The 25101-nt window shown below is 37.3% G+C and overlaps 2 protein-coding genes across 3 annotated transcripts in view; one reads left to right on the top strand and one right to left on the bottom strand.

The window, feature by feature from the left end:
* Nucleotides 1-18562, top strand: part of LOC100374277 (E3 ubiquitin-protein ligase MIB2-like) — a 112840-nt gene extending 94278 nt beyond the window's left edge. The window contains exons 19-21 of one of the 2 annotated variants that reach the window (XM_085490760.1): nt 8118-8183; nt 8689-8793; nt 14328-18562. In XM_085490760.1, coding sequence (XP_085346886.1) covers nt 8118-8183; nt 8689-8793; nt 14328-14554 — 398 coding nt within the window. In that variant the 3' untranslated portion in view covers nt 14555-18562. The remainder of the gene's footprint in view (nt 1-8117; nt 8184-8688; nt 8794-14327) is intronic. The other variant, XM_085490761.1, reaches the window with a different exon arrangement.
* A 4540-nt stretch (nt 18563-23102) lies between these two features.
* LOC100372810 (uncharacterized) lies at nt 23103-24122 on the bottom strand. Its single transcript, XM_002732545.4, has 2 exons — nt 23794-24122; nt 23103-23455 (listed from the first exon to the last, which is right to left on the bottom strand). Exons 1-2 carry the CDS (start codon nt 23842-23844, stop codon nt 23159-23161), a joined length of 348 nt encoding a protein of 115 aa, XP_002732591.1. The 5' UTR covers nt 23845-24122; the 3' UTR covers nt 23103-23158.
* Nucleotides 24123-25101: the final 979 nt, after the last annotated feature.

Genomic DNA, 25101 nt, shown 5'->3' with positions numbered 1-25101 from the left:
AAATGTGTTCTCCTCAAATCAGACAGGCTGTGTTGTAAGTGTGTTCTCTTAAAATCAGACAGGCTGTATTGTAAGTGTGTTCTCCTCAAATCAGACAGGCTGTATTGTAAGTGTGTTCTCCTCAAATCAGACAGGCTGTGTTGTAAGTGTGTTCTCCTCAAATCCGACAGGCTGTGTTATAAGTGTGTTCTCCTCAAATCTGACAGGCTGTGTTGTAAGTGTGTTCTCCTCAAATCAGACAGGCTGTGTTGTAAGTGTGTTCTCCTCAAATCAGACATGCTGTGTTGTAAGTGTGTTCTCCTCAAATCAGACAGGCTGTGTTGTAAGTGTGTTCTCCTCAAATCAGACAGGCTGTGTTTTAAGTGTGTTCTCCTCAAATCAGACAGGCTGTGTTGTAAGTGTGTTCTCCTCAAATCAGACAGGCTGTGTTGTAAGTGTGTTTTCTTCAAATCAGACAGGCTGTGTTGTAAGTGTGTTTTCTTCAAATCAGACAGGCTGTGTTGTAAGTGTGTTTTCTTCAAATCAGACAGGCTGTGTTGTAAATGTGTTCTCCTCAAATCAGACAGGCTGTGTTGTGTGTTCTCCTCAAATCCCACAGGCTGTGTTGTAAGTGTGTTCTCCTCAAATCAGACAGGCTGTGTTGTAAGTGTGTTCTCCTCAAATCAGACAGGCTGTGTTGTAAGTGTGTTCTCCTCAAATCAGACAGGCTGTGTTGTAAGTGTGTTCTCCTCAAATCTGACAGGTTGTGTTGTAAATGTGTTCTCCTCCAATCAGACAGGCTGTGTTGTAAGTGTGTTCTCCTCAAATCAGACAGGCTGTGTTGTAAGTGTGTTCTCCTCAAATCAGACAGGCTGTGTTGTAAGTGTGTTCTCTTCAAATCAGACAGGCTGTGTTGTAAATGTGTTCTCTTAAAATCAGACAGGCTGTGTTGTAAGTGTGTTCTCTTAAAATCAGACAGGCTGTATTGTAAGTGTGTTCTCCTCAAATCAGACAGGCTGTATTGTAAGTGTGTTCTCCTCAAATCAGACAGGCTGTGTTGTAAGTGTGTTCTCCTCAAATCCGACAGGCTGTGTTGTAAGTGTGTTCTCCTCAAATCAGACATGCTGTGTTGTAAGTGTGTTCTCCTCAAATCAGACAGGCTGTGTTGTAAGTGTGTTCTCCTCAAATCAGACAGGCTGTGTTGTAAGTGTGTTCTCCTCAAATCAGACAGGCTGTGTTGTAAGTGTGTTCTCCTCAAATCAGACAGGCTGTGTTGTAAGTGTGTTCTCCTCCAATCAGACAGGCTGTGTTGTAAGTGTGTTATCCTCAAATCAGACAGGCTGTGTTGTAAGTGTGTTCTCCTCAAATCAGACAGGCTGTGTTGTAAGTGTGTTCTCTTAAAATCAGACAGGCTGTGTTGTAAGTGTGTTCTCCTCAAATCCGACAGGCTGTGTTGTAAGTGTGTTCTCAAATCAGACAGGCTGTGTTGTAAATGTGTTTTCCTCCAATCAGACAGGCTGTGTTGTAAGTGTGTTCTCCTCAAATCAGACAGGCTGTGTTGTAAGTGTGTTCTCCTCAAATCAGACAGGCTGTGTTGTAAGTGTGTTCTCTTCAAATCAGACAGGCTGTGTTGTAAATGTGTTCTCCTCAAATCAGACAGGCTGTGTTGTAAGTGTGTTCTCTTAAAATCAGACAGGCTGTGTTGTAAGTGTGTTCTCCTCAAATCAGACAGGCTGTATTGTAAGTGTGTTCTCCTCAAATCAGACAGGCTGTGTTGTAAGTGTGTTCTCCTCAAATCCGACAGGCTGTGTTGTAAGTGTGTTCTCCTCAAATCCGACAGGCTGTGTTGTAAGTGTGTTCTCCTCAAATCAGACATGCTGTGTTGTAAGTGTGTTCTCCTCAAATCAGACAGGCTGTGTTGTAAGTGTGTTCTCCTCAAATCAGACAGGCTGTGTTGTAAGTGTGTTCTCCTCAAATCAGACAGGCTGTGTTGTAAGTGTGTTCTCCTCCAATCAGACAGGCTGTGTTGTAAGTGTGTTATCCTCAAATCAGACAGGCTGTGTTGTAAGTGTGTTCTCCTCAAATCAGACAGGCTGTGTTGTAAGTGTGTTCTCTTAAAATCAGACAGGCTGTGTTGTAAGTGTGTTCTCCTCAAATCCGACAGGCTGTGTTGTAAGTGTGTTCTCCTCAAATCAGACAGGCTGTGTTGTAAATGTGTTTTCCTCCAATCAGACAGGCTGTGTTGTAAATGTGTTCTCCTCCAATCAGACAGGCTGTGTTGTAAGTGTGTTCTCCTCAAATCAGACATGCTGTGTTGTAAGTGTGTTCTCCTCAAATCAGACAGGCTGTGTTGTAAATGTGTTCTCCTCAAATCAGACAGGCTGTGTTGTAAGTGTGTTCTCCTCAAATCAGACTGGCTGTGTTGTAAGTGTGTTCTCCTTAAATCTGACAGGCTGTGTTATAAGTGTGTTCTCCTCAAATCTGACAGGCTGTGTTGTAAGTGTGTTCTCCTCAAATCAGACAGGCTGTGTTGTAAGTGTGTTCTCCTCAAATCAGACAGGCTGTGTTGTAAGTGTGTTCTCCTCAAATCTGACAGGCTGTGTTGTAAATGTGTTCTCCTCCAATCAGACAGGCTGTGTTGTAAGTGTGTTCTCCTCAAATCAGACAGGCTGTGTTGTAAGTGTGTTCTCCTCAAATCAGACAGGCTGTGTTGTAAGTGTGTTCTCTTCAAATCAGACAGGCTGTGTTGTAAATGTGTTCTCTTAAAATCAGACAGGCTGTGTTGTAAGTGTGTTCTCTTAAAATCAGACAGGCTGTATTGTAAGTGTGTTCTCCTCAAATCAGACAGGCTGTATTGTAAGTGTGTTCTCCTCAAATCAGACAGGCTGTGTTGTAAGTGTGTTCTCCTCAAATCCGACAGGCTGTGTTGTAAGTGTGTTCTCCTCAAATCAGACATGCTGTGTTGTAAGTGTGTTCTCCTCAAATCAGACAGGCTGTGTTGTAAGTGTGTTCTCCTCAAATCAGACAGGCTGTGTTGTAAGTGTGTTCTCCTCAAATCAGACAGGCTGTGTTGTAAGTGTGTTCTCCTCAAATCAGACAGGCTGTGTTGTAAGTGTGTTCTCCTCCAATCAGACAGGCTGTGTTGTAAGTGTGTTATCCTCAAATCAGACAGGCTGTGTTGTAAGTGTGTTCTCCTCAAATCAGACAGGCTGTGTTGTAAGTGTGTTCTCTTAAAATCAGACAGGCTGTGTTGTAAGTGTGTTCTCCTCAAATCCGACAGGCTGTGTTGTAAGTGTGTTCTCCTCAAATCAGACAGGCTGTGTTGTAAATGTGTTTTCCTCCAATCAGACAGGCTGTGTTGTAAGTGTGTTCTCCTCAAATCAGACAGGCTGTGTTGTAAGTGTGTTCTCCTCAAATCAGACAGGCTGTGTTGTAAGTGTGTTCTCTTCAAATCAGACAGGCTGTGTTGTAAATGTGTTCTCCTCAAATCAGACAGGCTGTGTTGTAAGTGTGTTCTCTTAAAATCAGACAGGCTGTGTTGTAAGTGTGTTCTCCTCAAATCAGACAGGCTGTATTGTAAGTGTGTTCTCCTCAAATCAGACAGGCTGTGTTGTAAGTGTGTTCTCCTCAAATCCGACAGGCTGTGTTGTAAGTGTGTTCTCCTCAAATCCGACAGGCTGTGTTGTAAGTGTGTTCTCCTCAAATCAGACATGCTGTGTTGTAAGTGTGTTCTCCTCAAATCAGACAGGCTGTGTTGTAAGTGTGTTCTCCTCAAATCAGACAGGCTGTGTTGTAAGTGTGTTCTCCTCAAATCAGACAGGCTGTGTTGTAAGTGTGTTCTCCTCCAATCAGACAGGCTGTGTTGTAAGTGTGTTATCCTCAAATCAGACAGGCTGTGTTGTAAGTGTGTTCTCTTAAAATCAGACAGGCTGTGTTGTAAGTGTGTTCTCCTCAAATCCGACAGGCTGTGTTGTAAGTGTGTTCTCCTCAAATCAGACAGGCTGTGTTGTAAATGTGTTTTCCTCCAATCAGACAGGCTGTGTTGTAAATGTGTTCTCCTCCAATCAGACAGGCTGTGTTGTAAGTGTGTTCTCCTCCAATCAGACATGCTGTGTTGTAAGTGTGTTCTCCTCAAATCAGACAGGCTGTGTTGTAAATGTGTTCTCCTCAAATCAGACATGCTGTGTTGTAAGTGTGTTCTCCTCAAATCAGACAGGCTGTGTTGTAAGTGTGTTCTCCTCAAATCAGACAGGCTGTGTTGTAAGTGTGTTCTCCTCAAATCAGACAGGCTGTGTTGTAAGTGTGTTCTCCTCAAATCAGACAGGCTGTGTTGTAAGTGTGTTCTCCTCCAATCAGACAGGCTGTGTTGTAAGTGTGTTATCCTCAAATCAGACAGGCTGTGTTGTAAGTGTGTTCTCTTAAAATCAGACAGGCTGTGTTGTAAGTGTGTTCTCCTCAAATCCGACAGGCTGTGTTGTAAGTGTGTTCTCAAATCAGACAGGCTGTGTTGTAAATGTGTTTTCCTCCAATCAGACAGGCTGTGTTGTAAGTGTGTTCTCCTCAAATCAGACAGGCTGTGTTGTAAGTGTGTTCTCCTCAAATCAGACAGGCTGTGTTGTAAGTGTGTTCTCTTCAAATCAGACAGGCTGTGTTGTAAATGTGTTCTCCTCAAATCAGACAGGCTGTGTTGTAAGTGTGTTCTCTTAAAATCAGACAGGCTGTGTTGTAAGTGTGTTCTCCTCAAATCAGACAGGCTGTATTGTAAGTGTGTTCTCCTCAAATCAGACAGGCTGTGTTGTAAGTGTGTTCTCCTCAAATCCGACAGGCTGTGTTGTAAGTGTGTTCTCCTCAAATCCGACAGGCTGTGTTGTAAGTGTGTTCTCCTCAAATCAGACATGCTGTGTTGTAAGTGTGTTCTCCTCAAATCAGACAGGCTGTGTTGTAAGTGTGTTCTCCTCAAATCAGACAGGCTGTGTTGTAAGTGTGTTCTCCTCAAATCAGACAGGCTGTGTTGTAAGTGTGTTCTCCTCCAATCAGACAGGCTGTGTTGTAAGTGTGTTATCCTCAAATCAGACAGGCTGTGTTGTAAGTGTGTTCTCCTCAAATCAGACAGGCTGTGTTGTAAGTGTGTTCTCTTAAAATCAGACAGGCTGTGTTGTAAGTGTGTTCTCCTCAAATCCGACAGGCTGTGTTGTAAGTGTGTTCTCCTCAAATCAGACAGGCTGTGTTGTAAATGTGTTTTCCTCCAATCAGACAGGCTGTGTTGTAAATGTGTTCTCCTCCAATCAGACAGGCTGTGTTGTAAGTGTGTTCTCCTCAAATCAGACATGCTGTGTTGTAAGTGTGTTCTCCTCAAATCAGACAGGCTGTGTTGTAAATGTGTTCTCCTCAAATCAGACAGGCTGTGTTGTAAGTGTGTTCTCTTAAAATCAGACAGGCTGTGTTGTAAGTGTGTTCTCCTCAAATCAGACAGGCTGTGTTGTAAGTGTGTTCTCCTTAAATCTGACAGGCTGTGTTATAAGTGTGTTCTCCTCAAATCTGACAGGCTGTGTTGTAAGTGTGTTCTCCTCAAATCAGACAGGCTGTGTTGTAAGTGTGTTCTCCTCAAATCAGACAGGCTGTGTTGTAAGTGTGTTCTCCTCAAATCAGACAGGCTGTGTTGTAAGTGTGTTCTCCTCAAATCTGACAGGCTGTGTTGTAAATGTGTTCTCCTCCAATCAGACAGGCTGTGTTGTAAGTGTGTTCTCCTCAAATCAGACAGGCTGTGTTGTAAGTGTGTTCTCCTCAAATCAGACAGGCTGTGTTGTAAGTGTGTTCTCTTCAAATCAGACAGGCTGTGTTGTAAATGTGTTCTCTTAAAATCAGACAGGCTGTGTTGTAAGTGTGTTCTCTTAAAATCAGACAGGCTGTATTGTAAGTGTGTTCTCCTCAAATCAGACAGGCTGTATTGTAAGTGTGTTCTCCTCAAATCAGACAGGCTGTGTTGTAAGTGTGTTCTCCTCAAATCCGACAGGCTGTGTTGTAAGTGTGTTCTCCTCAAATCAGACATGCTGTGTTGTAAGTGTGTTCTCCTCAAATCAGACAGGCTGTGTTGTAAGTGTGTTCTCCTCAAATCAGACAGGCTGTGTTGTAAGTGTGTTCTCCTCAAATCAGACAGGCTGTGTTGTAAGTGTGTTCTCCTCAAATCAGACAGGCTGTGTTGTAAGTGTGTTCTCCTCCAATCAGACAGGCTGTGTTGTAAGTGTGTTATCCTCAAATCAGACAGGCTGTGTTGTAAGTGTGTTCTCCTCAAATCAGACAGGCTGTGTTGTAAGTGTGTTCTCTTAAAATCAGACAGGCTGTGTTGTAAGTGTGTTCTCCTCAAATCCGACAGGCTGTGTTGTAAGTGTGTTCTCCTCAAATCAGACAGGCTGTGTTGTAAATGTGTTTTCCTCCAATCAGACAGGCTGTGTTGTAAGTGTGTTCTCCTCAAATCAGACAGGCTGTGTTGTAAGTGTGTTCTCCTCAAATCAGACAGGCTGTGTTGTAAGTGTGTTCTCTTCAAATCAGACAGGCTGTGTTGTAAATGTGTTCTCCTCAAATCAGACAGGCTGTGTTGTAAGTGTGTTCTCTTAAAATCAGACAGGCTGTGTTGTAAGTGTGTTCTCCTCAAATCAGACAGGCTGTATTGTAAGTGTGTTCTCCTCAAATCAGACAGGCTGTGTTGTAAGTGTGTTCTCCTCAAATCCGACAGGCTGTGTTGTAAGTGTGTTCTCCTCAAATCCGACAGGCTGTGTTGTAAGTGTGTTCTCCTCAAATCAGACATGCTGTGTTGTAAGTGTGTTCTCCTCAAATCAGACAGGCTGTGTTGTAAGTGTGTTCTCCTCAAATCAGACAGGCTGTGTTGTAAGTGTGTTCTCCTCAAATCAGACAGGCTGTGTTGTAAGTGTGTTCTCCTCAAATCAGACAGGCTGTGTTGTAAGTGTGTTCTCTTAAAATCAGACAGGCTGTGTTGTAAGTGTGTTCTCCTCAAATCCGACAGGCTGTGTTGTAAGTGTGTTCTCCTCAAATCAGACAGGCTGTGTTGTAAATGTGTTTTCCTCCAATCAGACAGGCTGTGTTGTAAATGTGTTCTCCTCCAATCAGACAGGCTGTGTTGTAAGTGTGTTCTCCTCAAATCAGACATGCTGTGTTGTAAGTGTGTTCTCCTCAAATCAGACAGGCTGTGTTGTAAATGTGTTCTCCTCAAATCAGACAGGCTGTGTTGTAAGTGTGTTCTCTTAAAATCAGACAGGCTGTGTTGTAAGTGTGTTCTCCTTAAATCTGACAGGCTGTGTTATAAGTGTGTTCTCCTCAAATCTGACAGGCTGTGTTGTAAGTGTGTTCTCAAATCCGACAGGCTGTGTTGTAAGTGTGTTCTCCTCAAATCAGACATGCTGTGTTGTAAGTGTGTTCTCCTCAAATCAGACAGGCTGTGTTGTAAGTGTGTTCTCCTCAAATCAGACAGGCTGTGTTGTAAGTGTGTTCTCCTCAAATCAGACAGGCTGTGTTGTAAGTGTGTTCTCCTCAAATCAGACAGGCTGTGTTGTAAGTGTGTTCTCCTCAAATCCGACAGGCTGTGTTGTAAGTGTGTTCTCCTCAAATCCGACAGGCTGTGTTGTAAGTGTGTTCTCCTCAAATCCGACAGGCTGTGTTGTATGTGTGTTCTCCTCAAATCAGACAGGCTGTGTTGTAAGTGTGTTCTCTTCAAATCAGACAGGCTGTGTTGTAAGTGTGTTCTCTTCAAATCAGACAGGCTGTGTTGTGTGTTCTCTTCAAATCATACAGGCTGTGTTGTAAGTGTGTTCTCTTCAAATCAGACAGGCTGTGTCGTAAGTGTGTTCTCTTCAAATCAGACAGGCTGTGTTGTAAGTGTGTTCTCTTCAAATCAGACAGGCTGTGTCGTACATGTATTCTACTCCAATCAGACTGTGTTGACTCAGAAGTTTAAATTATAGATCAGGTTTTGTGTGTTGATTCTAGTAATAAGTAAATAAACAAACTAACAAATATGAGAAGGCTTTGGTATTATTTTCATATTCACTGTATGTATTTGCATTCATATCTAATTTATGAAAAAAAAAAGCAGTGCATTATGTTTTATCTCTTTATTTCTGTAGAATGTGCAAATAGAATGAAAAAATGTATATCTTGCCAAGCAACTATTTTACAAAAACTTGGAAAAGGTAAGCAGTCATAGTATGTGAAGTGTAATTAGCATTCTCAGTTCTATTGTTTGCATATTAAATAACACAGACAGAATAGCCACCATTTTAAGAGTTATCCATGGATTTCCTTTTTACTTGTATCTTGCTTATATTTGAACCGTTTTATTTCTGTTATGAAAATTTTGATTTCAGGTTATGATTTTATGGAATTATTGAGGATCATACTTCCTAATCATTGCCATTCATGCATGCAAACTCCTGACCTTTGAACTCTAGTCTGTATCCTCTTCACGTTAATTTTGCCTAGATTTTGCAAATTTTCACATTTATTTAAATAATTTCTTTGTTAATATTGAATCAAATTTAAGAAATTTCTTATTGGCTACAAATCAGGCTCACAATTTTGGCAAAATATTGGGAAAAAAATTATTTTGTGAAAATTGGCAAATTTACAATGACTGAAGTTTGAAGAGGATAGTGACAATATCCCTTCACTGTGCTGTTATTTTCTATTTTACATTAGATGGTACTCAGCTGAGAAGAATTAGCAACCCCCCTACACATGCACACAGTTCTGAAGTGGCTCAACAAAGCCAAGCTGCCACCAATAGTGCTAGACGGATGCCAGGTGCTTATTTTACTCCCTTAAGTCAAACTTAACTAATACCAATCAATAGAGTATCGATCAAAATATGATACTCTATAAATTGGTGTAAAGTCAGTATGGCTTCACTGTAAAATGACAGATTATTCGTAAATCTGCTCTATTTAGTTTTTCTTTCACTGCCTCTATTCACTTTCTAGGTTTGACCTTGGTCATATTGCTGTCTCTTTTCTGTCTTAGTATTTTTGACTCCCATGTGCGAAGCACAAAATGGGAGTCTTTGCAGTTAGTGTGTCTGTATGTGTGTGTGTATGTGTGTATGTGTGTATGTGTGTATGTGTGTGTGTGTGTATGTGTGTCCGACTGTTCCACTGCTATCTCAAGAACCATACATCGGTTTTTGATGAAACTTGGTGCATAGATGCTCTGGGCCAATGCGCAGATTTGATTAGGTTTTGGTAAAAATCCATGCTCGTTAATTACCTAATTTGCATGATAATTAGCTATTTTTTAGTGGTTCCATGACTGTTCCACTGATATCTAAACAACCACTCATTGGATTTTGATGAAACTTGGTACATAGATGCTCTGAACTAATGCTAGGTTTTGATTAGTTTTTGGTAATAATCCGTGGATACTAATTACCTAATTTACATAATGATTAATCAATTTTCGGTTTTTCCACTGATATCTCAAGTACTAATCATCACATTTCAATGAAACTTGGTACATAGATGTCATACGACACTGCACAGACCTGATAGTTTTTATGGTAATATCAGTACATATTAATTACCTAATTTGCATAATTAATTAATTTTCAGCATTTGATATAAGTAGTTAGCATTACATTTCAATGAAACTTGGTACTTACATACTCAAGGACTATGCAGAGATTGATTGTTTTTGATAAATATTTGTGCATATTAATCACCTAATTTGCATAATTAGTTAATTTTCAGCTTTTCCATGGGTATCTCAAGTACTAATCATCGCATTTCAATGAAACTTGGTACATAGATCCTTTAGGACTATGCAGAGACCTGATTTGTTTTAGGGTAAATAATTGTGCATATTAATTACCTAATTTGCATAATTATTTTTCAGCTTTTCTACTGATATCTAAAGTACTAATCATCACATTTCAATGAATCTAGAATTATGCAGACCCAATTAGTTTCCGGTAAATATTTGTGCATATTAATCACCTAATTTGCATAATTAACCAACTTTCACACTGATATCTCAGGTACTATACATCACATATCAATGAATGTACATGGATGCTGTAGGACAATAGACAGACCTGAATAATTGTGGGTTAAAATCTGTACATATTAATTACCTAATTTGCATAATTAACCAATTTTAAGCTTTCACACTGATATCTAAAGTACCGTAAAAACTCCAAAATTTCGACCGGTTTTAAATAATTGGTGTTAGAAATGTGACGTGTTTTTAGAGTCAAAATTAAGGTGCATTTTCGTGCGGTCGAATTTTTCAGGATAGAAATCAGCAAATGAAAAAATGGGGATGATAGATATTGTGCTTCATTAGTTTTTAAAAAATGCAATGTCCGTCAATTGACGTAAACTTCCTCATGTTTCACGGTAAAAGCAAAGGTCGTGGCCGAGTTGTAACTCAAAATCTAAACAAAGTCATCAATCAGTGAGTATTATGACAAGCAAAACAAAACATCAAGACGCGGAGAAGAGGTCAGCACAAAACTAATAGGTCAAAAGACAAAGCTGTCTCGCACTACCTAGGAAAACTTGCGAATGTTCGAAGTACAGGTACCCATTGGACAAAAGATACATGGAAGTTTAGCAAACTATCTCCCCGACCCAGTGCAATGTATCCGGTTAGAATCAAAGCTCACGTGTCCCTTATTTGAGGGACCAAATTCTGCCGTAAATTCGCCCTTGGATTAAAAAATAAAATGGGATTTAAGAAAATAAAATGGGACTTTTAAGGTGTATTTTGGCATCATTTTTCGAACATTTCAATCAATCCTGCCGGCTAAAATAGAGTAAGTTTTACCGTAGTCATCATCGTCCGCCTGCACGGTGTTGTTTCGTTCGGATATTCCTCCCTCTACAACACCGTGCGGTAATTCTATTCATAACCGTGTATGTCACGTGGTTGCGCGATAGAAAGTTTACCGACCAATAGAAAGCTTTGTTACAATGACTGCCAGAAACGGCTGGAGCTTTGCATTCCTGATGTCTTCGGCTTCATTTCTGCCGATATATGTTGCAGTGACATCATGAACTTTGAGGTATAACACCTACTCTTCTATAGTACCCAACAGTGGTGACAACACTATTACCACGCTCGACAGTCGCAAGGCCGGTAAAGCATAATAACATAAGGATTTACTATTTCCAGTGCGACTAAAAACGAGCACATCAGACACGGCACTAAGTATAGTTTGAATAGCTTTAGTCTGAATATCAGTGAGTTGCATGATGTATGGATATCGTCGCTGTATTGCCTTGACATCCAAGCCAACACAGCTTCCACTGTGCGCAGCGAAATTTATTCTCGAGTCAGACATTTTCACCGCCTGGCAATCATCATGGTGAAAACAAAGTCCGATAAATTCTAAGAAAACGGTGTTTTGGGATGGTCGTTGACACCTCTGAACAGTGTAACAAGATTACCCTACATATGCAACATATTTAAATTTGATTGTTTAGGATTTCTTCAAAGTTAAGGTCGTGCTGTTTTCTCAAATTTAGTCGTTTTCACCGGCTTTTCGACCGGTACTTCACAGCAGCTCGCACAGAGCCCATAGAAATACATGGCAGAGTGGAGCGCGTGGGGCATCTCGTGATGAATTTGATAGCTTGGCCAAGCGCGTTGAAGAAAGAAGCAATATGATTGGCTGTTGGTAAATTGATTCTAAACTGTGAGGGCATTGTCACATACACATATTCCTAATGAAATACTTCAAGGTGATAGCGGAGTGCTTCGCCGGAACATTCACCTTGAAAATTCAAGATGCGTAGTCATTGACGTCTGTCTATTCAAGAGTACACGTGTATGATTTTTATCGTGACTAGCGTGAGCGGGTAAGCTTCCTTTCGAGAATGAGCTGTTATCACTGTGAACAATGTTAAATTATTCTTCAGATGATCAGTTTATTTTTTAAAAACAACTAATTTTTTTATTTAAAAAAAATCATGCCGTTTTCGCATCAAAATCCAAGCCAAAATATCGTACTACAACATCAATCTCTTCCGCATTGCGTTCAATAACATTAACATATTTAAATAAGTTATGGTAATTTGAACACGTTGGCATCATCCAGCTTTTTGATTGGTTAATTAGCGATTTGACCTATTTGACCTAAGAGAACATGGCGGATATCCTACAGCATCAAACGTTTATACGAGACCGGAATCATTCGCTTACGATGAAACTAAGTTGACTTTTATTTGTATTTCATAACCATTCAACAAATTTATTTTGTGTACATTATTATAATCACTACTGAGTACAGTAATAATCAACAATTCAGAAACGCAGCATGCCGAGATTTTTGTGTTCGTTTTTATTTGAAACTTCGTTTATTTAGAATATATTTTCGTTACCAATAAAATAAAAATCTCTCAGTCAATCAGAAACCCGGATTCATGCCTTCGAGGAAGGTCCCGTTTGAACGCTCACATCGTTTTTTTTTTCGTTTGGGGGAAAACTAAAACTGGTCGCAATTTTTGAATAAGAATGAGTCGGCAATTTTTAGTGGAGTCGAAAATTTGGAGGTAAATAAAACACCGAAACCCGGCAAATAAATAGGCGGTCGATTTTTCAGAGGGGTCGAAATTTTGGAGTTTTCACGATGCTAATTATTCCATTTCAATGAAACTTAGTACAAAGATGCTCTAGGACAATGTACAAACCTAATTAGTTTGGGGTAAAAATCTGTTCATATTAATTCCCTAATAAGCATAATAATTCATAATTTTTTGGTTCTAATCACATTTCAATTAAACTTGGAGACATAGATTTTCTGTTACATTGCGCAGACCTCATTAGTTTTACACTCAAATCTGGTCATATTAATTTTCTGATTTGCATAATTAGTTTTCAGCTAAGTAATTTCGAATTATATTTAATGTGTCTCCAATACTCTCAGCACATGGGAGTTCTTTCTAAGCTTTCTTTGATCCAGTTTAATGTTGCAGTGATTTGAATACCACTTTACAAGTTTATAACTTGCCCATAATGATAATGATGTAGCATGGTATAAGAGTTATCATGTCTGTCCTTGTTAAAATTAGTTTAGTTTCCATAATTGTCATTCTTTCTTAAATTTGTTTATATATTAACAAAGTCTAGACCAATTTTGATGGTTCTGTGTCTTGCACAATATTGGAACTTCAATTAAATGAAAGCTGGAACAGCCGCCATTATTTGCAGTCGCTGAAGATCATTGCACTTTGGACTTTTATTACATGTTTTAGACTTACCTAACATTTCACATAATAATCTTGCAGTGCATTGTAAAGATCTCTTAAATTGTGTTATACTATTGCACTATTGCTGAAAACTAACATTGGACGCAAAGAAAATAAAAAGATCTCTTAAATTGTGTTATACTATTGTACTATTGCTGAAAACTAACATTGGACGCAAAGAAAATAAAAAGATCTCTTAAATTGTGTTATACCTTTGTACTATTGCTGAAAACTAACATTGGACGCAAAGAAAATAAAAAGATACCTTAATTTGGGGGGGAAAAGTTGTTGGTTCACATTTATTCAAAATTTAGATGAAACCCATTCCAGTTTATTGAGTTATGCACTCATATCACTGTTTTCCATCAGGTGGGCAAGTGCAGAAATAGGGTAAATACACAGCATTTACATGCATATACTGCATATTTTCTGTCAGTGATTTCTTCAACCCCGTCAGTTTAAGTCACACCCTCAAGTTGTGTACACGTTGTCATGTCTCTTGGGCGGGGAATTTAATATGCCAAGAATGATAATGTCAATTTCACATATTCAAACTGTACTCCTCCCCTTAGTGGAAAACATTAATAGGTACATTACACTAGATATAATAAACTAACTCACAATTCTATGCCATAATGTATGGAATATAGGGGTATCTGGTGTCATGTATTGTGTTTAAACTAACAATATTTGATTTGTCTGATTAGTTTCTATGGTAATGTTAATTGTTATTTTCTGAGTGCTTTTTATTAACTTTTATCTTGTTGCTCAAAATTTGCTCTATTAATAACGTTCATGACTGGCATGTCTGTGACCAAAATAAGTCATATTTTAATAGTTTGTTGTGTTACTACACATTTTTATATGTGTGTGCTTCTAATAGAGCAAGTACGATATATACCAATTTATAGTGGTGATGTAAACCAATTACACTTGAAAAATTAAGGGTTTGATAGCAAGTATAAGAGAAAATTTACATATTTGGTGCCAAATAATCACAGAGCATAGCTTAGTTTTATGAAAATTGTCTATCTTGTCTTTTTTGAAAAAAAATTAAATTAGTTTTAATCCAAATAATTCATTTACTTGTTATAGATGGAATGCAGATGAAAGGACCAGCTGTCAACACTGAAGAATTTAGACAGTTAGAGGAGAAGATGCGTGAGATGGAGGAATCCCAATTATGTACCATATGCATGGAAACAAGAAGAAACGTAGTGTTCTTATGTGGACATAGTACTTGTAGGAAGTGCGCCAAACCACTCAAAAACTGCCCTATGTGTAGAAAACCAATCACAAAGAAAATAAATATTTACCAGTAGCAGAATAATTATTATCCCGAACTTCAAGATTTTTTTGACCCTGCTGACTTAATGACGGGGCTCTACACAATGGATGCCATTTTGTACTAATGAAGGGGTGGTGTTCTGCTTCCAGTGGATATATCTGTGTATAAGACAATTGATGTTGTTGAATAATGTGATTATCAATCCATGCTATGAGCAAAAAGCTCAGCTTAGCATTCAATCTCTCCAGGAGCTCTACTATATAGATGATACTACGTTAAGGTAGTACTTCATGGGAACTACATAAAGACTGAGATGACTACCTCCCAATGAACTTGATACTGTCTTGTTATTTACTTGATGAGTAAAGTCAGAGAATATGAATGAAGATTGCTTACATAAACCATGTATTGATGATATCATGTATGAAATGATCAGCAATGTGGAATTCAAATCTACGGTCCAAATTAACTATTGAAGATTTGAAAATGTCACCAGAAGGTCAAACATGTTGATGTGAATTTTGTGCATTCAACCTAGAATATAAACATATATATATAGCACATACACACAGATACAGCCAACTTGTTGAACAAAACAAATGCTATCTGATTCTACAATCAGTCTTTGGTGAATGGAACTATCTATCTTTACTGGCCATACAGTCTGCCTACCACATTGATTTGAATACTGCTCATAACATACCGTGCATTCTCAATATTATTGCAGTAGATGAGTTCAAATTATTTTTAGAATAATTGGCATAATCTTGTTTCCAAGATTGCCAAAACACGTACATAGGATGTACAAGACAATTTTAGTTTTATTTATAATTCACACTTATGCAAGATGTGTAACGTGTTTGTACAAGGTCAATTCTGCCCTCACGATTCTGAGAATCAGAAATGTCAAGAGAAATTCGAAATTTTAGGCTTCAACTTTGTACAAGTTGAAAAATGTCATTATCAGTAGAGTGGTGGCTTAAAATGTACTCGTCACTCAACTTTGCAATTCGTGACTTCCTGTGAAGAATATATGCAGTGATCCACTCACAATATGCCCATAACAAAATGTCCAGATTATATGCAGTAAAGCACTTGAAATTTATCATTCCACAAACTACTGAAAAGCATATTTGGCATTCCACTCCACTAATGCCTAGCTACAATGCTAGTAATTTCTCATTATGGTCGCCATAGATTTGATTGGTTGAATGAGCATGTGGTGTCATTATAAACAAGAGTTATGGGGAATTTCCCAGCATGCACAGAATTTAAACTATCCAAGGAACATAGTATTTTCTTTTCCAAGATGCCAATGACATCCAAAAGTGTGTGTGATATTTGCATAAATCTGAATGGGTAATGAGATGTACTAACACTGTTCCCAACTACATGTTAGATGAGTGGTATATATTGAATGAAACACCACATAGATTCTGGGCATCAGTGGAACAAATGAAACACCACATAGATTCTAGGTGTCAATGGAATGGTGTGTAGTGAATGAAACACCACATAGATTCTAGGCATCAGTGGAACAAATGAAACACCACATAGATTCTAGGTGTCAATGGAGTGGTGTGTAGTGAATGAAACACCACATAGATTCTGGGCATCAGTGGAACAAATGAAACACCACATAGATTCTAGGTGTCAATGGAGTGGTGTGTGGTGAATGAAACACCACATAGATTCTAGGTGTCAATGGAGTGGTGTGTGGTGAATGAAACACCACATAGATTCTAGGCATCAGTGAAACAAATGAAACACCACATAGATTCTAGGTGTCAATGGAGTGGTGTGTAGTGAATGAAACACCACATAGATTCTAGGCATCAGTGGAACAAATGAAACACCACATAGATTCTAGGCGTGAGTGGAGTGGAGTGGAGTGGTGTGTAGTGAATGAAACACCACATAGATTCTAGGCATCAGTGGAACAAATGAAACACCACGTAGATTCTAGGTGTCAATGGAATGGTGTGTAGTGAATGGAACACCACATAGATTCTAGGCATCAGTGAAACAAATGAAACATCACATAGATTCTAGGCATCAGTGGAACAAATGAAACACCACATAGATTCTAGGTGTCAATGGAGTGGTGTGTAGTGAATGAAACACCACATAGATTCTAGGCATCAGTGGAACAAATGAAACACCACATAGATTCTAGGCGTCAGTGGAGTGGAGTGGTGTGTAGTGAATGAAACACCACATAGATTCTAGGCGTTAGTGGAGTGGTGTGTAGTGAATGCTACACCACAGATTCCGGGCATCAGTGGAACAAATGAAACACCACATAGATTCTAGGCATCAGTGGAACAAATGAAACACCACATAGATTCTAGGCGTCAGTGGAGTGGAGTGGTGTGTAGTGAATGAAACACCACATAGATTCGAGGCGTCAGTGGAGTTGTGTGTAGTGAATGAAACACCACATAGATTCTTGTCATTATATAGGTGGAGTGCCATGTAGTTTGGGGGCGTAATTGAATAATTACATTTGACGGTCAAAATAAAACACTTTTTATACTCTTTTTTTTTTTCTTCTCTGTAAATGTATAATTATTAAAGCCATCATGACCCATTTGTAATATTTATTCATCTGTTTCATCTAATTAACATTTGATGTAAATAAATAAGGTTAGGTTTGTGGCTGCACTGTGATTTGTCATGTGATCAGTGTAGTAATGTAAACAATAATTGTCTGAATTAGTAGAAATACACACATGGTCCTATCCTAGACATGTACAGTGCTATGCATAACAAAAAATGACATCTTCCAGAGGATTTTCTATTAGGGTAAATTAAATTAAATTAAATTATGTTTGAAATTACGAAAAAACAGTCGTCATAACATTTGTACTTTTGTTTGTAATTTGTCTGTAGTTGCATGTATTCACTGGCTTCTGACACTTTCCATACTCCGGTCATACCATTATTGAAATTAGAGGGGCACACAAATGATGAGCATCAACTTTTTTTTAAAATTTATCTTGTGTATTTATTTAAAGCCTGTTTTTTACATTGATTTGAATTCCTTAACTCTTCTAACATTATCCATTGAAAGTGTCACTTCAACATCACTTCAATTGAAAACCATTGTCCAGAATAATTTCCCATTTGCTTACGTTATTACGGGTCTAAGATACTAAAAAAGCTATGCCATTAAGCTATTTATAAGAAAAAAAAGTTATTTGTATATGTTGGAGCAGTGCTTCAAACTAACTGTTAATTTTTATTGACTTTCCTAAATTTGACAAAGAAATAATTTATCCCCTCCTAAAATATATAAAATGTTTGTATTTAATCTTCTGTCTGGAGTCATGTGGTGTTACAATGCCAATATGTTGGTTTAGTCCTGCTTTTCTCATTTCACAATTTTGAATAATCTCATGAGCCAATCGAATAACAATTTGGTATACAATACTGTTTTTCTCTCATTCATTCATGGAAGCTTTCAACAGGCAATACGGTAAATTTTATCAACAGTTGTGATACCATATTAGTCCTTAAAGAACTATAATTGTAAACTGCCTAACTGGAATAGCCCATGTTTTCAAATTCCATCAAAAAAACAATTCTCACTGTCAACATAACTTGCATGGTGATCTCCACAATTAACTAATACTAATTTTTATTAATTTTACATAAGGCCGTTCTTAAGGAAACTCACCAAGCACTGTATAAAGTAATGCAACAAAAATAACAAGTACAAATGCCACGATAATTGTGGGTACAAAATAACTTTGAAAACGTCATGTTCATTATAGATATAGAATCAGTGAATGTCTTTTAAATGACACTAATCATGCTATGTGCAGATTCCATCCAAGGAATATTGAAATATGGACTGGATAAGAGTAAGAAAGTATTCTGTTGATATTTTTACTCACAAGTACTGTATCATTTTATTTAAACTCAACTCCTTGCACATTTATTTTTACAGCTATGAATTTTAATTATTGTTCTTCACGGAATATACCTGTACATTAGCATGCATTGAGAGTCAGTAAAATCAGTGTACAGAGAATACAAACATGTCTTAAATTATCTTTATTATGATGTGTTTGGTTACATTACGCTACTGTTTGTCTGTGATGTGTGAAGGGTCCATTGTTGAAAGTATTGCTTTCCCCTGATAGCATAGTGTAGCACTGCATTTTAGCTCCGCTGTCAACTTTGTCTAGCGGAGCTTATCATATGCGTGATTGTCCATCGTCGTTCGTATCGATGTTTTACTTTTTTGACTTCTACTTGAAAACTACAAGTTAGAATGCTTTGATACTTGGAGTATATGTATCTTGGGTAGACCTCTCTTAGATTTGTTCATTTCATGACATCTTCAATTCTCTAAATTTGGTGAATATTTTTGTCATTTTTGGTAAAAAGTGATATTTTCGACTTCTCGTTAACTTCAATTGCTTTGATATTACATATACAGGTACTACATGTGGACCTCTCAGATTTGTTCATTTTGTTATATCTTTAATTCCCTAATTTTGGTGAAAATTTTTGACTCCCCTGTGCGAAGCACAAAAGGGAGTCTTTGCAGCTAACCTGTCTGTATGTATGTATGTACACATGTATGTATGTCACTTTTTTTGTTCCACCGTTATCTCAAGAACCACTAATCAAATTTTGATGAAACTTAGTACATAGATGCTCTGTAATAATGCGCAGAGTTGATTAGGTTTTGGTGAAAACCATGAATATTAATTAGCTAATTTGCATAATAATTAGCTGATTTTTAGCTGTTCCATGACTGTTCCACTGATATCTGAAGAACCACTCATTGGATTTTGATGAAACTTTGCACATGGATGCTCTGAACTAATACGCATATTTGATTAGTTTTGGGTAAAAATTCATGAATATTAATAACCTAATTTGCATGATAATTAACCGATTTTCAGCTGTTCCATGACTCTTCCACTTATATTTAAAGAACTACTCATTGGATTTTGATGAAACTTGGCACATGGATGCTCTGAACTAATGTGCAGATTTGATTAGTTTTGGGTGAAAATCGGTTTATATTAATTACCTAATTTACATAATTAATCAATTTTCGGCTTTTCCACTGATATCTCAAGTACTAATCATAACATTTCAATAAAACTTGGTGCATAGATGACATATGACACTTCACAGACCTGATAGTTTTTAATTAATTACCTAATTTGCATAATTAATTAATTTTCAGCTTTTGATATTTCAAGCAATAATGATCACATTTCAATGAAACCTGGTACATAGTTACTTGAGGACTGTGCAGAGACCTAATTAGTTTTTGGGTAAATATTTGTGCATATTAATTACCTTATTAGCATAATTAGTTAATTTTCAGCTTTTCACCTGATATTTCAAGTACTAATCATCACATTTCAATGAGACTTGCAACATAGATCTTCTGTTTTGGGGTAAATAATTTCGCATATTAATTACCTAATTTCATAATTAGTTAATTTTTTGCTGTTCCATGGCTGTTGCACTGATATCTAAAGAACTACTCATTGAATTTTAATGACACTTTTAAAGAGTACTCATCACCACATTTCAATGAATCTAGGACTATACACCATATTAGGTTTTGGTAAATATTTATGCTTCTTAATCACCTAATTAACATAATTAATTAATACTTGTATATCAAGTACTGATCATCACATTTGAATAAAATTTGGTACATAAATGCTCTAGGACAATAGGCAGCCTGATTAATTTTGGGTTAAAATCTGTTCATATTAATTCACTAATTAGCATAATAATATTTTTTTGATTCTAACCACATTTCAACGAAACTTGGTACATAGATATTATATTACGAAAATCTTTTACATTGTGCAGACCTTATTAGTTTTACACTTAAATCTGTTCATATTTGCATAAGCTTTTCCATCAATATCTCAAGTTCAAGTAATTTTGAATTAATTTGGAATGTGTCTCCAATACTCTCAGCACACGGGAGTTCTTTCTAAGCCTTCTTTGATTATCATTTTTGGTAAAAAGTGATATTTTCGACTTCTTATTAAAAACCACAAGTCCAATTGCTTTGATATTATACATATAGGTACTACATGTGCACCTCTCTCATATTTGTTCATTTCTTAATATCTTCAATTCTCTAATTTTGATGAATATTTTTGGTAAAAAGTGATATTTTTGAATTCTTGTTGAAAACGGCAAGTCCGGTTGCTTTGATACTATACATATTGTTCATTTTCTAATGATGTCTTCAGTTCTTTTATTGAAATGTGCATTGCTAGCAGCGGAGCTATCTCAACCGACAGGCTTCTTGTTTAGAAGGAGTAATGTAACAGAAACGTTAAAGGGTCATGGTCGTCACCATATATGTGATATATATGGGACTCGCATGAACAAAGATGGCAACTTTGACTGTTGTGTAGGCCAACGAGTACAAACTGAGACGTTACCAAGATTTAATTAGTTAATTTTTTTGTGATTGGATGGCATCGAAGAAGTCATTGATAGTACTTGTGCATGTTGGGCTCAGGTCAAAAATCTTATTCATGATTTCTGGTTTATAAACCTTTACAGGGAAAATATGCTAATAGAAATCCACCAAAGCTATTTACAATCAGGCTGGTGGTTTTTAAGAAGTTGTATTTGCTTATTGACAGAGGGACAATGAACAGTCACCTACATAGATAGACTACAGGTTTATTACATCCGTGTAGAAAATTGTACATTTAGCCATCTTTTCTGCAGTCCAAGTTTTCCCTGTACTCGTCTTTTCTGTTTGGGAGCAAACATCAGGTGGAGGCTCTGTCATGGCAGGGTTAGCAACAACAATTAGCAATTGTACTTGGACACACGTGTCCAAATTTGTAATATTTAGCTCACAGTAAGTGAAGCTAAGCATTGCTGTTGACCTCCAGTTTGGTTATCTAGAGAATTATTGGTAACTTAGTGGCTACAACCAAGTATAGTTGAAGTATAGCCTCACCATAGCTGTATCAATCATGGCTTTGTAGCTGACATATAGCCATACAATGTAGGCATTGTTAATAACATCAACCTAAACATACTGCCTAACCTGCCCCGGCAACCAGTGAAGCTAGATTCTCTTGCGCCAAGCTTTAATTTGCTTTTGCCAATAGGGCAAGGTAACATTTCTAATGGCCAATTCATCTTTGCATTGTGACTTGGTGTTAGAAGGATGGTATAATGTTGTCACATCTTGTGAATTCTCTTTAGTTTGACAGAATTAGGGTTTACAACACTATGCAGTGATCTCTTTAGATAACAGAAAGACACGTGTAATCAGTGCTATAACCAAAGCATCATACATGAAATATGATTGATATATTAGATGACCATATATAGTCATGTGACCTCATTATTATACCTAATTGTAATATCTCAAACACTGTTGCAGTGCTGCAGTGAAGACAATTGACGAGATTTGACTCCCATGTCACATGACCATATATATGCATACAACCTCAATAATAAATACATTACTGAAATATTCTAGAGATACTGCAGGTGATAACATGAGGTCACTGCTCTATAGAAAATTTTAAATTTATTCGCCACAAACAAAATGATGGGAACTGAAGAACTCATTTAATGTTAAATAAAGCAATCATTTCCAAGTGTACAACATAATTTAAACAATACAAAAATTCAACCAGGCTAGTCACCTAGACAAATGTGTTAAGGTTATTCAAATTAGTTAACACACTATTGCGTGGCGATAACAAGATGACGTATGCATATAAGTTCATAAATAGGTAGGTGAACAGATTTAAAGTAGAATATATTTGGAAACAATGTTACTGTTATTTTTTTAGAAGACTGTGAAGCTAAATAATACAAATGTTTGACGAGAAGCAAATGCGTTCAGTCAATGTCGATGTATGGTGTCTACACCCTGTGCTAACTGAGTATGATACATTGGACACGCACCAATAATATTGATATTCCAGGCCGAAAGGTCATATTCTAAAATTGGAATGAATAACAGACGATTTATATAGGCTTAAAAATACGTCAGTTGAAATAAATTTCGCCATTCTCAACATAAACCCAAACAATATGTTATTATGAGAGGCAACGTTCCTAACACAGCTGTATCAATTATATGTAAGGCGGCTATTTAGAATAACGCCTAGATATTTAATATCGCTAACAATTGTTGGAAAAACACATCATGACATATATGAAGGCAATCAGGGTTGATCGTGTTACAAAATCTCATAATTTTAGATTTAGAAGCATTCACCTGCATACGTGCAATTGACTTAATGCAGTAACTCGTACCATCGAGGTATGACTGAAGTAAAATCCAGTCCTCGTCACCAAACTTCATCACTAATTATTGTTATACTACTTTTTGTCTCGTCTCCATTGTTCTAACTATGTTTCTTACTTTCGTTAGCGGACAGTTTCAACCTAATTAATTATGCATTCTTGTTAATGGTACTGTTTTATCAATAGATTAACAAGCCGGGACTGTTAATAATGAATGGGTTAATTTAAATATTCATGAGCACAACAGGAGTGAAAAGCTGATTAACATAACAGGTGGCCACTGAATGAAAACAAAGAACAAGGTGGAATTTTCATTTAATTATTTAAATACGCAATGACGATTATACGATACATTTTAAAAACGTATTTCAAGTTTTATATTTCCTTTTACAAAATTCACGGACACTTGGGAAGAATCGGTTATGACAGTGGTATTAGATTTGTCCTCGTCTGTTGGGGTGGTGGATATGTCATGCGTTTTCGCTTCTTTCGCAGTTTTCGGTTTGGGTGGCTGCAGTGCGTCTGACACCGCTTTCGTCTGCTCGTCGCTCGTCCGCTTGTAGCTTCTAATTGCTAGACTGGAGTGACCCGTTCTTTCTGCTATTAGCTGCTCGTCGAAATTTTGCCGGAACAGCGTGGTTGCCTGTGTAACCTGTTTAAAATAAAATACAATGTATCAATATGAAAGTACAATAGCTTGTAACAGTCCACCTCATAGCAATGTAAAATATCAATATATTGTTATAGTACTTTCAATCGTTCAGCTTTTTTAAAACACGCCAAAGCCGTTTGCATTAAATCTTTATCGCGTGAAATGAATCCGACATATCGTGCCAGTGAATATAATATTTAAATGGTATTCCACCAAACAGTTTGCATGAAAAAATGGAGTTAACGAGTAGTGATTATTTTCTACATAAAGTTATGACTATTTATCGTGAGCGAGGGAATCGAACATTGCATTACTAAAGTGCAAATTCAAATACGTACCTTTCCTGAATGCCCAGTATGATAACCTTTTATCCCAGCGAGATCAGTCATCTGCTTTGCTCTTTCCACTCATTCCATGTTTTAACGCCCCATTTTGTAGCGCTGTGAGTTGTCTGGTTGTTTGCGTGACTACTGGTATTCGGTGACTTGTTTGCTGTCAACTGGAGGCAAAAAACGGAATTCTTTCTGAATATCGCTCAGTTTAAAGTCCTCGGCGTCGTCCACATCAATTTGGGACAATCAGTTTTCCAAATCCCAGTCAATTTCCGGAGCAGCAAATTCTTGAGCGGACATGATTCTGGCGGATCTCCGGAGTTCACCCAACAACGGCTACACTGTTCTCACGAATAAGCACCAAATTCACGTGATCGAATGTTTTATATGCAATTCTACGTGGTCTACATGGTAATACAATAAAGTCCACTGTTGGTGGATTCTATTGTTAAACAAAACAAACTCTGCTGAGTAAATGCCGATTGGCACTGATTGACACTATTTTATTCAAGCCCCTTCACTAAATGAAATCAAATCATTATCGCTTGGCCTGGTTATGTAATTTTACAATGGAATATCCACAACTGCGTTCTGGAAAATAAACTCAAATTGCGTAGAGTAGTTTTTGCCCAACGATAAATGAAAATAAATGAATAAAAAATGTCACGTATAACAGAAAAAAAGAATGTTTTCTCATTTTCCCTTCTCGCTACCTCAATGTTAACAATGTCGGCGCTCGCCGCTGTGTCTGCGGAAGTACTATTCGAGATTGCATGATGAGAAAAAAGTCTGAATGGGTAAGTTTCGTTGTAAACTGTAAACATTGTTAAATTATTTTTTAAAAGATCGTACAACAACATTGACAAATCACTTCCGTATTGCCTTCAATTACATTAACATATTTAAATGAGCTATGGTAATTTGAATATCATCATGTAAATGACAGCTTTGCCTCACACACAATAAAACATGATGATATGTACGGATATATGCGAGTATGTTTCATGGAATAATATGCCACTTCTTTGCTTCAATTCCAACTACTTGAAATAATCAATTGCTGTTTATCGTCATTCGATATCCCACAATGTCTCGATTGCGTGTATAGTATTCTAACTAACTACTATTTCGCAAAATTTGCCCAGCCTTGCTAATACCAGTAATTTAAGTCAACTCCCATATTGTCCTTCACAGTGAAGGTTAATGCATATATATTGTAAATTACACAGAGGTAACACTACAATACATTAACCTTTACATTCCCTTGCATTACACAACAATCTTTGAGCTGAGGCAGTTATGATTCACAACCAT

Source organism: Saccoglossus kowalevskii, chromosome 15 (assembly GCF_978046115.1).
Source record: "Saccoglossus kowalevskii chromosome 15, keSacKowa6.1, whole genome shotgun sequence".
Classification (NCBI taxonomy): Eukaryota; Metazoa; Hemichordata; class Enteropneusta; family Harrimaniidae; genus Saccoglossus; species Saccoglossus kowalevskii.
The sequence above is the reverse complement of the archived record's forward strand: the minus strand, read 5'-3'. Positions and strand labels throughout refer to the sequence as shown.